Source organism: Salvelinus sp. IW2-2015, linkage group LG26 (assembly GCF_002910315.2).
Source record: "Salvelinus sp. IW2-2015 linkage group LG26, ASM291031v2, whole genome shotgun sequence".
NCBI lineage: Eukaryota > Metazoa > Chordata > Actinopteri > Salmoniformes > Salmonidae > Salvelinus > Salvelinus sp. IW2-2015.
Genome location: NC_036866.1, coordinates 37230694 through 37246174, shown reverse-complemented (window position 1 = coordinate 37246174; position 15481 = coordinate 37230694). Strand labels below are relative to the sequence as shown.

General features: G+C 42.5%; 1 protein-coding gene across 1 annotated transcript in view; it reads right to left on the bottom strand.

Moving 5' to 3' along the window:
* LOC111952555 (protein arginine N-methyltransferase 8-B-like) overlaps positions 1-10600 on the bottom strand; it is a 45194-nt gene extending 34594 nt beyond the window's left edge. The window contains exons 1-3 of the mRNA XM_023971366.3: positions 9620-10600; positions 7626-7859; positions 6564-6719 (exon numbers count right to left, since the gene is read on the bottom strand). Of these exons, the coding sequence (XP_023827134.1) occupies positions 6564-6719; positions 7626-7859; positions 9620-9688 (459 nt within the window). The 5' untranslated portion in view covers positions 9689-10600. The remainder of the gene's footprint in view (positions 1-6563; positions 6720-7625; positions 7860-9619) is intronic.
* Positions 10601-15481: the final 4881 nt, after the last annotated feature.

Genomic DNA, 15481 nt, shown 5'->3' with positions numbered 1-15481 from the left:
GCCAAGGATTTCGACTGTCAACCACCACATTCTTATTGGCAGACTCAATAGCCTTGGTTTCTCAAATGATTGCCTCGCCTGATTCACCAACTACGTCTCAGATAGAGTACAGTGTGTCAAATCGGGGGGCCTGTTGTCCGGACCTCTGGCAGTCTCTATGGGGGTGCCAACCCAATTCTCGGGCCAACTCTCTTCTCTGTATCAATGATGTCGCTCTTGCTGCTGGTGATTCTCTGATCCATCTCTACGCAGACGACACCATTCTGTATACTTCTGGCCCTTCTTTGGACACTGTTTAACCTACCTTCAGACGAGCTTCAATGCCATACAACTCTCCTTCCGTGGCCTCCAACTGCTCTTAAATGCAAGTAAAACTAAATGCATGCTCTTCAACCGATCGCTGCCCGCACCTGCCCGCCCTCCCAGCATCACTACTCTGGACGGTTCTGACTTATGTGGCAACTACAAAATGAGGATAACTCAAATAAACTAGTCGTCGGTAGACTGTTAAACTCTCCTTCCAGACTCACATTAAGCATCTCCAATCCAAAATTAAATCTAGAATTGGCTCCTATTTTGCAACAAAGCATCCTTCACTCATGCTGCCAAACATACCCTCGTAAAACTGACTATCCTACCGATCCTTGACTTCGGCGATGTCATTTACAAAATAGCCTCCAACACCTACTCAGCAAATTGGATGCAGTCTATCACAGTGCCATCCGTTTTTTCACCAAACCCCATACTACCCACCACTGCGACCTGTACGCTCTCGTTGGCTGGCCCTCGCTTCATATTCGCCGCCAAACCCACTGGCTCCAGTCATCTATAAGTCTTTGATAGTAAAGCCCGCCTTATCTCAGCTCACTGGTCACCATAGCAGCACCCACCCGTAGCACGCGCTCCAGCAGTATATTCAACTGGCACCCCCAAAGCCAATTCCTCCTTTGGCCGCCTTTCCTTCCAGTTCTCTGCTGCCAATGACTGAAACGAACTGCAAAAATCACTGAAGCTGGAGACTCATATCTCCCTCACTAACTTTAAGCACCAGCTGTCAGAGCAGCTCACAGATCACTGCACCTGTACATAGCCCATCTGTAAATAGCCCATCCAACTACCTCATCCCCATACTGTTATTTTTATTTTTTATTTTGCTCCTTTGCACCTCAGTATCTCTACTTGCACATTCATCTTCTTCACATCTATCACTCCAGTGTTTAATTGCCATATTGTAATTATTTCGCCAATGTGGCCTATTTATTGCCTTACCTCCCTTATCCTACCTCATTTGCACACACTGTATATAGACTTTTTCTATTGTATTATTGACTGTATGTTTGTTTATTCCATGTGTAACTCTGTGTTGTTGTTTGTGACACACTGCTTTGCTTTATCTTGGCCAGGTCGCAGTTGTAAATGAGAACTTGTTCTCAACTAGCTTACTTGGCTAAATAAAGGTGAAAAAAAAATATAAATACTGATCAATATTAAACCTTGAAAGTGTCAGGATTCTGCAGGTATAGACTTCTACTCCCATGTACGCTAAATAACTCCCACTATGGGCTTGTGTCCAGGGTAAGGTAGGTTACTTTCTAAATGTAATCTCTTACAGTTACTAGTTACCTATCAAAAAATGTTATCAGCAATGTAACTTTTGGATTACTGAAACTCATTAATGGAATCTGATTACTTTTAGTAACTTTTTCGGGGATTACTTTCCCCTTAAGAGCCATTACAAGAAGACAAAAAGGATCCATCAAACGCATTTGGTGTGTCATCATAGTTGTCTCTGACATCTGGTCAGACTCGCTCAGGTGGAACATACTTAAACTTGTGTGTTTTTTCAATGCTGAATTGAATGTCATTGAGAAAACAGAAAGTTGTCATAATGTACTTTTTGCAAACATCCTTTCTGAATTTAAAAGTGATCCAAGAAGTAATCATCTTGTTTTTCAAAAGTATCTCTAATCTGATTACAATATTTTTGCTGGTAATGTAATTTATTACAGTTTTTTTGTGACCAGTTTACATGTAATCGAAGACATGTAATCAGTTACTCCCCAACCCTGCAAGTATCTCTGAGCTGTACGAGGTGATTCATGCTCTACACTACCCATTTATTCTCCGGAAAACAGAGAGGACAGGGCGACAGGGTGAAGCTGGCTAATGCTGGAGCCCTTGGTTAAGCCGGGGTAGGACACAGCTGTGGCCTGCCTTCTCTGTGCATTGCTGTTCTGGAGGTGTCAACCTGGGCACAGCTGGACCTCTACAGCCCATTAGTAGCAGTGCCCATGGTAATCAGTCAGCTGCCAGCCTGCCACCACTGGCCACACACATCTGTTTCCCCAGGCCTGGCCTGCTGTAAAATGGCATGTAGAGGAGAGAATGCCATCGATAATGTGTAGCCTGTGAGTGTGTGTGTGTGTGTGTGCGCGTGTGTGTGTGTGTCAGCTCACACTAATTGGCACTGATTTCTCCCTTTGCCGAAGACAGTGACAGGCACCTACCTTCAGTGCCATGCCTGCGTGGGCGCTCTCACCCACAGAGATCTGTATGCCCCTCACATTGCCTCCCAGCTCCCAGTGGTGCCAGAAGGCATCAATCTATCTCTCACCCACAGGCAGTCACCGAGCTCCTCCTCCCTAGAGACAGTCTCCAGTTGTCACATAGCTACCTCTAAGGAATAAATTCCACAAGGTTGGCTTAAAGGCAGGCACATATCTGCATACAGACTGTTCAACTAAGTGTTACACGGTATCGGTATTGGAAGAACAGTAATTTGACCAGATGATCCACATACACACACATACGTACGTACTCACGCACGCACGCACACACACACACACGCCCTCAGAACAGCCTCAATTCATCAGGTGCATGTACTCTGGTGTCAAAAGCGTTCCACAGGGATGCTGGCCCATGTTGACTCCAATGCTTCCCACAGTGGTGTCAAGTTGGCTGGATGTCCTTTGGGAAGTGGACCATTCCTGACATACAAGGCATTGCAGTTCTTGACAGCAGAGTTGGAGTTCTTGACACACTCAAACCGGTGCGCCTGGCACCTACTACCATACCCCGTTCAAAGGCACTAAAATCTTTTGTCTTGCCCATTCACCCTCTGAATGGCACAAATGCACAATCCATGTCTCAATTGCCTCAGGGGTTTAAAATCGTCTTTAACTTGTCTTCTCCCCATCAACACTGATTGAAGTGGATTTAAGGTGAAGGTGAGAAGGGATGATAACTTTCATCTGGTCAGTCTATGTCATGGAAAGAGCAGGTGTTCCTAATATTTTGTACACTCAGTGTAATTGCACATAGCCTAGTTGTACCACTGGGCGATTCCACACCAGCGTAGAAACTTCATTGGGAGGAAGGATGTTTGACATACTTTTTACATTTGAAGAGTTTATTTCCAAAACGCTATATCGACCAAATTTTCACATTTGTGTTTTGTCATCAGAAATGATTGCTTATGGGTACCTTCATGTGTGTGTAAAATATTACTATTCTCAGATGTTTTATTAATCGATTTTAGGTATGAATTAAAATGTTTTTCTTGCAAAACGCAATTTATTAATTATTTACCTGATATTGAATGTTGGTATCCTGTATATTTGATGCTGATATGTGGTTGTCTCCCTAGCAAGTGCATTCAGAAAGTATTCATACCCGTTGACTTATTCCACATTTGTTTTGTTACAGCCTGAATTCAAAATGGATTTATAAAAAATGTCTCACCCATCTACACACAATCCCCCATAATGACAAAGTGAAAACATGTTTTAAAAATTATTTGCAATGTTATAGAAAATGAAAGACAGAAACATCTCATTTATATAAGTATTCACACCCCTGAGTGAATACATGTTATAATAACTTTTGCCAGTCTTTCTGGGTAAGTCTCTAAGAGCTTTGCACACCTGGATTGAACAATATTTGCACACTATTCTTTAAACTACTCAGGAATATTCAATGCCATCTCGCTAAGCAACTCCAGTACATATTTGGCTTTGTTTAAAGTTATTGTACTGTGGAAAGGTGAATTTATCTCCCAGTATCTGTTGGGAAGCAGACTGAACCATGTTTTCTTCTAGGGTTTTGCCTGTGCTTAGCTCTGTTTCATTTATTTTTATCTCAAAAACTCCCTAGTCTTTGCCGATGACAAGCATACCCATAACATGATGCAGCCACCACCATGCTTGAAAATATGAAGAGTGGTACTCAGTGATGTGTTGTGTTGGATTTGCTTTGTATTCAGAACATAAAGTGAATTTCTTTGTTTTACTTTAGTGCCTTATTGCAAACAAGATGCATGTTTTGGAATATTTTTATTCAGATCCCTTGACTTTTTCCACGTTTTGTTACGTTACAGCCTTATTCTAAAATGGATTACATTGAAAAAAAATCCTCAGCAATATACACACAACACCACATAATGACAAAACGCAAACAGGTTTATAGAAATGTTTGCAAATGTGTTAAAAATAAAAAGCAGAAATACCTTATTTATATAAGTATTCAAATCCTTTGGTATGAGACTCGAAATTAAGCTCAGGGCATTCTCTTTCCATTGATCATCCTTGAGATGTTTCTACAACTTGATTGGAGTCCACCAGTGGTAAATTCAATTGATTGGACATGATTTGGTAAGGCACACACCTGTCTATATAAGGCTGCATAGTTGACGGTACATGTCAGAGCAAAAACCAAACCATGAGGTCGAAGGAATGTTCCGTAGAGCTCCGAGACTGGGGAAGGGTACTGGGGAAGGGTACCAATAAATGTCTGCAGCATTGAAGCTCCCCAAGAACACAGTGGCTTCCATCATTCTTATATGGAAGAAGTTTGAAAACACCAATACTCTTCCTAGAGCTGGCCACCTGGCCAAACTGAGCAATCGGGGGAGAAGGTCCTTGGTCAGGAAGGTGACCAAGAACCCGATGGTCACTCTGACAGAGCTCTAGAGTTCCACTGTGGAGATGGGAGAAACTTCCAGAAGGACAATAATCTCTGCAGCACTCCACCAATCAGGCCTTTATGGTAGTAGAGTGGCCAGACAGAAACAATTCCTCAGTAAAAGGCACATGACAGCCCACTTGGAGTTTGCCAAAAGGCACCTAAAGACTCTCAGACCATGAGAAACAAGATTCTCTGGTCTGATGAAACCAAGATTGAACTATTTGGTCTGAATGCCATGCGTCACGTCTGGAGGAAACCTGGCAGGATTCCTATGGTGAAGCATAGGGATGGCAGCATCATGCTGTGGGGATGTTTTTCAGTGGCAAGGACTGGGAGACTAGTGAGGTTCGAGGGAAAGATGAACGAAGCAAAGTACAGAGAGAACCTCAATAAAAACCTGCTCAAGAGCGCTCAGGACCTCAGACTGGGGCGAAGTTTCACCTTCCAACAGGACAATGGTCCTAAGCACACAGCAAAGACAACACAGGATTGGCTTTGGGACAAGTCTCTGAATGTCCTTGAGTGGCCCAGCCAGAGCCCGTACTTGAACCCTATCGAACATCTTCGGAGAGACCTGAAAACAACTGTGCAGTAACGCTCGCCATCCAACCTGGCATCCATCCAATACAGGTGTGCCAAGCTTGTAGTGTCATACCCAAGAAGACTCAAGGCTGTAATTTCTGCTAAAGGTGTTTCAACAAAGTACTGAGTAAAGGGTGAATATTTATATATATATATGAATATTTATATTATTTAATATTTATGTAAATGTGATATCAGTTTTTTATTTGTAATAAATTAGCAAAAATTCTAAAAACCTGTTTCTGCTTTGTTATTATGGGGTATTGTGTGTAGATTGATGAGGTGAAAAAAACGTTTTAATACATTTTAGAATAAGGCTGTAACATAACAAAATGTGGAAAAAGTCAAGGGGTCTGAATACTTTCCGAAGGCACTGTAGGTCTAAAAATGCCAATTGTCATTATTTAAAAAAAATATCACTTGTGATACAAATGTGAAAAGCATGTCAAACATCCTTCCTCCCAATGACATTTCTTTGTGATTATTGCCAGAACAATAAATATATACACGCACACACACACACACACACAGTTACACAAACTGACAAAAAACCCTGTCCAAGACCAAAGTACTAAATGAGAACCACCGGGTTGTCAACAAGCTACTGGCCCAAATCCAGCATGCATTTACAGATTTGCCTAGAGTGGAAATTACTCCACAATGCACAACACAGCATCTGAGAGCTCTAAAATAGAGAGAGCTTATCCAGATAACCTGCCTGACAAGCAGACAGCAAATAACCTCCTGAGGTAAACCAAGTCTGCACCGTGACAAACTCATACATTTATAAACAAATATATGTGCATATGCATAGTATACACATGTAAAGATAGAAGTACACAGACACACACTCGCTCGCACGCACACACTCACGCGACGCACGCATCTGAGGGAGAGCAAGCGGCTTGTCAGGCTAGGCTTCACAGCATTTCCTGATGCTGTCGGTTATGATGGTTCTGCCTGATAACATTCTAGTCCGAGGCCAGACAGGGAGCAAGGAGTGAGGCAGCTTCTCGTACCCCGTACACGTGCTTGGCTCCCGCCTTGGCTGCAAACATGGACAGGATGCCGGTCCCGCTGCCGACGTCAAGGACGATCTTGTCCTTGAAGGCGTGCTTGTTGTGGTACATGGAGTTCCTGTAGGTGAGCGTCCTCACTTCGTCCTTCAGCATCTCCTGTTCAGTGACAAATGATTGGTGTCAGGGTGGGAGATGTCAAAACCACTTCTAACAGTGTATCAAGGTGAAAAACAAGGTGCTTTTCAATCAAAGCCATATTAACTTCCATGACAATATGAACGTAGACTTAGTGTAGTGTGAGTGGATGAAATACAGTATATTAAATATGAATCCGCCAGTCACTGTGATCCCACCCTTCCATTTCAGACACACTGGTCCACATTGAAAAACAGTGTGGGGTTACTGCATATCCCTCTTAAGTCAATTCAACCATTCTCTTTCTCTGTCTGTCAGGAACATTCACAGAGCAGAAATTATAAAAACCAATCTGACCTAGTAAATTCAAAAAATGTCACAGAACAAACCCCATCTCACAGGTCTTACTTGAAATATGCTCTCTACCCTTCTGACACCCTCCTCCCATATACCCTGGAACAGTTGGACATCTCTAGGGAAGAGCTGCAGTTCTGTGAAGTGGTCTAATGTGGGCTGGCCTTTAGTGGAACTAACTTTACATAGAGTCATGTAAGAACACAGTTGGTAAGAACTGAGAGTATATTTACAAAGCATCTTAAAGTAGAATAATAACAATAATGATACTAATAATAATAATGATAATAATAATAATAATGAAATAATAATAATAATGATACTACTGCTACTACTACTAATAATAATAATAATGATACTAATAATACTAATACTAACAATAATAATAATGATAATAATGATACTAATAATAATAACAATAATAATAATGATACTAATACTAATAATAATAAAAAATAGTATGAGGGCTCATCTAAAATTAAGACCCCCCGTCTAATCTTATGTTGATCCTAGATCAGCATTACTACTTTAAGTTTGAGAGGCTTGATGCATACAGCCCCTGGGCAGCCCTACCTCATGGATTCCAAAGTGGGCGTAGGAGTCAAAGTAGTAGTCCTTGGAGGTCATCTCCTCAGGGTTGAGGAACTTGGCCATCTTCCCCCGGCCAGGGCAGCTAGGCAGGGGGGCAGCGTGGGGAGTATGGGGCGGCCGCGGGACATGGTGGACGAAGGGCACAGGCTTGGGCAGCGAGGTGGGCTGCACGCGCTGAGATTGGATGATGCGGATTGGCTGTGGCTGCTGCTGTTGCTAAGGGTTTTTAGAGAATGGTAACACACAATAAAGACATCATGGGGCCGGAGCAGATTTCTAAAAGTCAGGTCTTCTACAGAGAAATAGTGGGTGAAGGACATACTGTATGATGATAAAACTGTAAAACCCAATGAATTGATTTTGTGTTAGGACAACACTCTTTGCATTCACCTCACAATCTGTGGGAAGAACAGATCTTGCAGCAGTTTATATTCTTTGCTATTTTCCTCTCTCATTTGTTCTTTCAACGGTCATTGGCTTTCCCATGGAGCCCCAGAGGTGAGTGGATCAAGCGTATGTGTCTAGAGACAACACTAACAGTATTGACAGGATGTCTGTCTGTCAGTCTGTCTGAGGAAAGCAGAAGATACAGAATTCTACACAGAAGGGGTGCCTGTAAAACTCTGATTGTCACCTTTAATGCCTGCTGGGAGAGCACAGACAGAAGCCTGTCTGATCAGCCCATAGCTCAGCGGAAGAAAAAGGATCCAGGATTTCCTTCCCTTCCAGACATATTATCAAGAGAGGAAAAAGGGGAAAAACTCATTTGAGCATTCAACTCAACCCATGTCATGTTCTGTTCCCTGGTGCACATATATCTTAAGAGTTAGATTTCACTCTCATGGCTATCAGTGATATTGATCTGGCCTTGTTAAAGAGAGTCAGTCCTTCTCCTCAGTCTTGTGCTCGGCAGCCACTCTGACTGTGCAGCTTTGTCTTTGTCCTTGTTTTGCCTAGTAATGGGGATGGTCTGTCAACAGGGGGCGGAGCAACAGGCAGCTCCAAACACTGGCTCCATTCACACAGAATAACCTATTCACATACTGGGTAAGCAGAAAGCTACATGGCAACAAACATTACTTTCACAGATGGACAAAAACAAACACAGAGACAGAGACAAGGGGGGAAAAAAGGGTATTAAAACTATATGGGTAGCACAGTCATCTTTTTTCACCACCTATCTTCTGTTCCTCAAACTTTTACTCTCAAGCAGAGAATGCTACAATTCTCATGTTAACTACATCTAAAGTAAACTCTCGGCTCTGCTGATGATAATTTTTCTCCTCTATGCTCATGCAGGGAGTAATAAAGGCCTAGTGCAGTAATTTGGTGGAATGTTTAATATGTATATAAATTCGTTTTTTATTGTGATTTATCAGAGGGTGCACCCCTACAATCCGCGGCTATGCGTTTCGCCGGATGGTCCACTCAAAGGAGCAAGCCAAAGATAGCCGTTCCAGTTTGAGGTTGCTACAGCAACAAGGACAGCGCACGAGCTATAAACGCGAGCTTCGCGCCTTAAATCACGTTTCTCTGAATCTTGACCTGTGACTGACCGAATGCAACCTTTCTCTGGATTACGAACCAGACAAAATAATTAGTGCCAGACACGAGTAGGCTATCATTAGGGTAGCTCCTATTAAACAGAGTGTCACACGAAACAATTACGTTTACGGAACTCAACTAATGGTCAATGAACAGTTTGAAGTCACTGTATGCTTAGGATAAAAAATATTGTATGAGTGGAGCGTGCCATTTGGTACAGACATTTTACAGGGCATAGACTATGTTGCACAAAAGTGGACCCAAAGAATACCAACACATATATTGCAGAAGTACCAGCATACACTTGTGCGCGATGTGCATTCCATGCTTGAAATGAGAAATTAACCTGACAGTAACAGCGCAGTGAACTATTCATCACTCACGTTGTTGTGTAGCTTTGCCTATGAATTAATCGAAGATTGCACACCTACCTCAGTGCTCTCAGACTCCGCCATTTTCCCCCTGAGCAGCATACAGCGGGAGGAGTGTTTAATTCCCATAAAAGCCCAGGAGATTTGGTCTCGATAGGATGAAATTATTATTTTTGAAAGGATTTCGTCGGAGTTATTTTTATCCACACTTTTCCTCAACTTGTAATTTACAGACACAATTGCTGTGAAATTATATTTATAAGACAAAAAAACGACATAGTCTCACAGGAGTAGCGACCTCTATTAGCAGATAAAAGTGTTCTGGATTCCATTGTGCAAAAGTTATATGTCTCCCATGTCGCTTTCTAGGAGAGTATACGGCAAACCTCTCATCACTTTGCAATACTTGAGGAAAATGAATAAGGTAAACGGCATTCCATGTTCTCCAGCGATGTAGGCTACTCTAGATCAGGTGCAACGCACACTATTAGATCACATTTAGGAGCAAGTTGTTAATTTATGGTCGGAACATTGGTGTCTAAAAATAGAGACCCATGTCCCTATTGCTGTGATGTCTTGGAGAAAAGCAGGCACCATGTTATTTCCTTAACTTTGGGTTGTCAAACTCTTGATCACCCCTTACAGATGTTCATGCCATTTTATTTTCCACGAGATTATATTGCAAGCATTGCCTATTTAAGCATATGAATAACGCAATAACTACTGTAGAAGAGTCCATTTCAGCGCAGGCAGCTCCAAAACATAGAAGGGCTCACGCTTTGCTTGATCTAATTTCCACTTTGTCGAATTGCTAGGCAGCCTCATATGGAAAATTGAACTTTACTCTCAGTTTGAATGTGAAGATATGACAGGATGCTCAAAGCCTTGATACTTGAAACAGAAGGCACCACCACCTCAGTGCGCGTGTGAAATCAGTGCATGCTGCTCGCGGGTTTGGTTTTTCACCTTCTCAGTTGATTCTGTCATTTGAGATTAGTTCAAACCCCTCAGTGAGAGAATAGGTGTCTAGTCAGTGAGGTTCTCCTGCTCCCTCTCCCTCCCCACAACTGGTCTCTTATACACATCTAGATGTGTATAAGAGACAGCCCCCCCCCCTTGGCAAAATGATTGTGTAGACAAGTAAGGGATGACACATTTTGCTTGCCCTCTTCAATTTTTTATTTAGCTACTTCTTTCATTTTTATTCAGCTATTCCATTCCTTTGCAAGTATATATTGTGGTGCTGCTCAAGACTGAGCTTTCCTGGATTTTTTGGTGTGCAATTTGACTGAGTAAAAGCTGTTTCTTTTCAGGCAATACCTACCTCTGCCACCAAAACCACTCACGGCCCCTGCACACACCATGCATTGAGCACAGAAATTGTGTACTAAAGCCTGCAAAAACACCCTGAAACCCAGATACTGCAACTATACATGCACACCCACGCACTTGAGGTCCTTGAAAAATGTTTGACTATCGAACCGATTGGTGGGGACAGATTGTGTTCAAATGGTGGCCAGCCCTTTGGCTTAAGTCTTATTGCTCCTCAGATCTGATGCTAGATCAGTGTCTTGTCCATCTGACTGTCTATTTCTCTGAACACAGTTCTCAGCAGAGGACAGACAGTCTCATTGTGTCAGCTGTCCTCCATTCTCCCCATAAGAGGCTACATTAAAAGTGATGCGCTGAAATTGCTTCAATTACCTCTTCTTCTTTCCCCTGATCTATATACCCGCCTTTTCATTAGCAAACGACTGTTACTGAAAATATCATATCGTCTCGTCTGATAAAAAAGCAAAGTAACAAGGAATGACAATGATGAAAAACAATGAGTTTGAATGATTAGCCTCTTTTTTACTGACATTGCTCAGAGCTGTCTATTGACTCCTGCTGTTGTCTCACAGTTACCTCTGCAGGATGTTCTGATTGGAGAAGTGTTCCCTCCCATTTAACAGTGACATTTTTATGCCGAAATTTAGAGCACCTCCCCCTAGTCCCTAGAGATATTTCCAAAATATTCCACATTTGCGTGGTAGTCCCAGAACATTGCACTCTCACAGGAGGGAGTGGGAGTACCCGTGTAGGAGAGTACAACAGGGGGATATTTCTGTAATGCTCACTGACATTTTGTGCAAATCTACATGCTGCACGCCATCAACGATTGTGGAAACCCCCCAAAAACAATTGGCATACAGTCACTGATTGCACCTTGCAGATCTATAGATAGATGTGTCCATTTTTTATTAGTTTTTTGTATATTTTGTTAATATCTGTATTTTTTCAAAAAATTATGCACTGAGATTATTCTGTATAGTGTAATACATTATTCTTTTTATCTTGTGAGTATGCAAAACAGGTGTAGGCCTATAGTAAAGCATACATTCTATTGAACAAATATTGAAAAGAGGATTCAAATTTAGTCATTCACCTCTCTCTCTCGTCCCACTCTCTCTCTCGCTCTGTTTCTTTACCTGCTCCGTTCTTCCTCTGTTTGGCTGGCTTGACCCAGGCTGGCTTTAGTATACTCTGTTTAAACAGAGTGAATTGTGAGCGAGTTCATTCCAGCTCAGTGAACTGTGAATTGACCTACACAGCACTTATTTGGCCTGGCTCTAAGGCTATACATTTTTTAGGCCTGATAATGATATGTAACCTAATTTGGAGTTTGGTGATAAGTCATTTTTTATGAGATGCTATGATCTAAAACAAAATGGTTGCTCATAGAACACGGTTGTTTTAGTCTGCAGTGATTTGAGGTTAATGATTATGTGCCATAGAATAGATGGCCCACATCCAATGTACTTTCTTCTATGTAGATGTAACCGAGTGGTAAAAATGAGATTGAATATCAATCTCACAACCTACCTAAAACCATAACAGACTAATCAGCTTTGAGGAATTGGGCTGGGGTGTGGAAAAAAATTGAATTTCCATACATGGCCACATAGAGAAGTCAGATTTGAAAATTCCTAATAAGACACTTTAGTCATCACCTTTGTGCACAAACAAAATCCATTGAATTATTCAAATAATTGTTGCTGAGGCCATTTTTTTTCATCACTCATCGCTGAAGATATTAACATTTTATATTCATCCAATGTCTGCCATGTTTTTGGATGACGTCGTCGCTGCTTGCGCTGCTCCTGCTCCTGCGCTGCTCATATGATGTTGGTTCGTATAAACCGGATGCAACCCGGGTGCATTCAGAAAGTGCATTCAGAAAGTATTCAGACCCCTTGACTTTTTCCACATTTTTACAGCCTTATTCTAAAATGGATTAAATAATTTTTTCCCCTCATCAATCTAGACACAATAACCCATAATGACTAAGCAAAAACAGGTTTTTAGACATTTTTGGAAATGTATTAAAAAAAGAGCAGAAATTTCACATTTACATTAGTATTCAGACCCTTTACTGAGTACTTTGTTGAAGCACCTTTGGTAGCAATTACAGCCTTGAGTCTTCTTGGGTATGATGCTACAAACTTGCCACACCTGTATTTGGGGAGTTTCTCCCATTCTTCTCCGCAAATCCTCTCAAGCTCTGTCAGGTTGGATGGGGAGCATCGCTGCACAGCTATTTTCAGTTCTCTCCAGAGATGCCTTTGGTTCGGTTACTCAAGGACAATCAGAGACTAGTACCAAAGCCACTCCTGCGTTGTCTTGGCTGTGTGCTTAGGGTCGTTGTCCTGTTGGAAAGTGAACCCCAGTCTGAGGTCCTGAGCGCACTGGAACAGGTTTTCATCATACTTTGCTCCATTCATCTTTCCCTCGATCCTGACTAGTCTCCCAGTCCCCGCTGCTGAAAAACATCCCCACAGCAGGATGCTGACACCACCATGGTTCACCGTTGGGATGATGCCAGGTTTCCTCCGGACGTGACGCTTGGCATTCAGGCCAAAGAGTTCATTCTTGGTTTCATCAGACCAGATAATCTTGTTTCTCATGGTCTGAGTCTTTAGGTGCCTTTTGGCAAACTCCAAGCGGGCTGTCATGTGCTGAGGAGTGGCTTCCGTCTGGCCACTCTACCATAAAGGCCTGATTGCTGGAGTGCTGCAGAGATGGTTGTCTTTCTGGAAGTTTCTCCCATCTCCACAGAGGAAGTCTGTAAGTCTGTCAGAGTGACCATAGGGTTCTTGGTCACCTCCCTGACCAAGGCCCTTCTCACCCAAATGCTCAGTTTGGCCGGACGGCCAGTTCTAGAAAGAGTCTTGGTGGTTCCAAACTTCTTCCATATAAGAATGATGGAGGCCACTGTGTTCTTGGGGATCTTCAATGCTGCAGACATTTTTGGTACCCTTCCCCAGATCTGTCCCTCAACACAATCCTGTCTCGGAGCTCTACGGACAATTCCTTCAATCTCATGGCCTGGTTTTTGCTCTGTCATGCACTGTCAACTGTGGGACCTTATATAGACAGGTGTGTGCCTTACCAAATCATGTCCAATCAATGGAATTTACCACTGGTGGACTCCAATCAAGTTGTAGAAACATCTCAAGGATGATCAATGGAAACATGATGCACCTGAGCTCAACTTTGAGTCTCATAGCGAAAGGTCTGAAATATCATGTAAATAAGGTATTTCTGTTAATTTTTAATACATTTGCAAAAAAATCGTAAAACCTGTTTTCTCTTTGTCATTATGTGGTATTGTGTGTACATTGATGAAGAGGAAAAATAATTTAAGCAATTTTAGATGAAGGCTGTAACGTAACAAAATGTGGAAAACGTCAAGGGTCTGAAAACTTTCCGAATGCACTGTAGACAGTCCATGAATCAATCGCCATTGCGAACGTGAGTAGATTACCTTGAAAACAACAGGCGGACATCTTGGACGCAGTGTCCAGTTGTTATTATACCTCAGTGGAAAACAGTCCCGAGAGAGGCCAGGGGCCATTTTGCATACAGTAATAGTTTCACACGTGCATATAGTCTACAGTATATAGTTGTCCTGGCTATTCTAGCCATGTATGCTAACCTGCCCACAGCATCCAGTTTCATTTGGTAGCTAGCTAAGTTTTCATACTAGCTTTTGTTTTGTCATGTCCTAGATGTCCTATGAGCAACGTCAACTACGACTTTCCTTGTTTGGCCTATCACCCAGGACAATGTTTGGCCTACCACCCAGGACAATGGATCGGATCCCAGCCGGCGACCCAAAACAACGACTCCATAGAAGAAGGGGCAGACGGAGCGTTCTTCTGGTCAGGCTCCGTAGACGGACACATGCTCCCGAGCATACTACTCGCCAATGTCCAGTCTCTTGACATCAAGGTAGACGAAATCCGAGCAAGGGTAGCATTCCAGAGAGACATCCGAGACTGTAACCTTCTTTGTTTCACAGAAACATGGCTCACTCGAGACACGCTATCTGAGTCGGTACAGCCACCTAGTTTCTTCACGCATCGCGCCGACAGAAACAAGCATCTCTCTGGTAAAAAGAAGGGCGGGGGTGTATGCCTTATGATTAATGAGACGTGGTGTGATCAAAACAACATACAGGAACTCAAGTCCTTTTGTTCACCTGACTTAGAATTCCTCACAATCAAATGCCGACCGCATTATCTACTAAGAGAATTCTCTTCGATCATAATCACAGTCGTGTATATTCCCCCCCAAGCAGACACATCGACGGCCCTGAAAGAACTTCATTGGACTCTTTGTAAACTGGAAACCACATATCCTGAGGCTGCATTTATTGTAGCCGGAGATTTTAACAAGGCTAATCTGAAAACAAGGCTCCCCAAATTCTATCAGCATATCGATTGTGCTACCAGAGCTGGCAAAACCCTAGACCACTGTTATTCTAACTTCAGCGACGCATATAAGGCCCTCACCCGCCCTCCCTTCGGAAAAGCTGACCACGACTCCATTTTGTTGCTCCCAGCCTATAGACAGAAACAAGCCCTATATCGACATAAC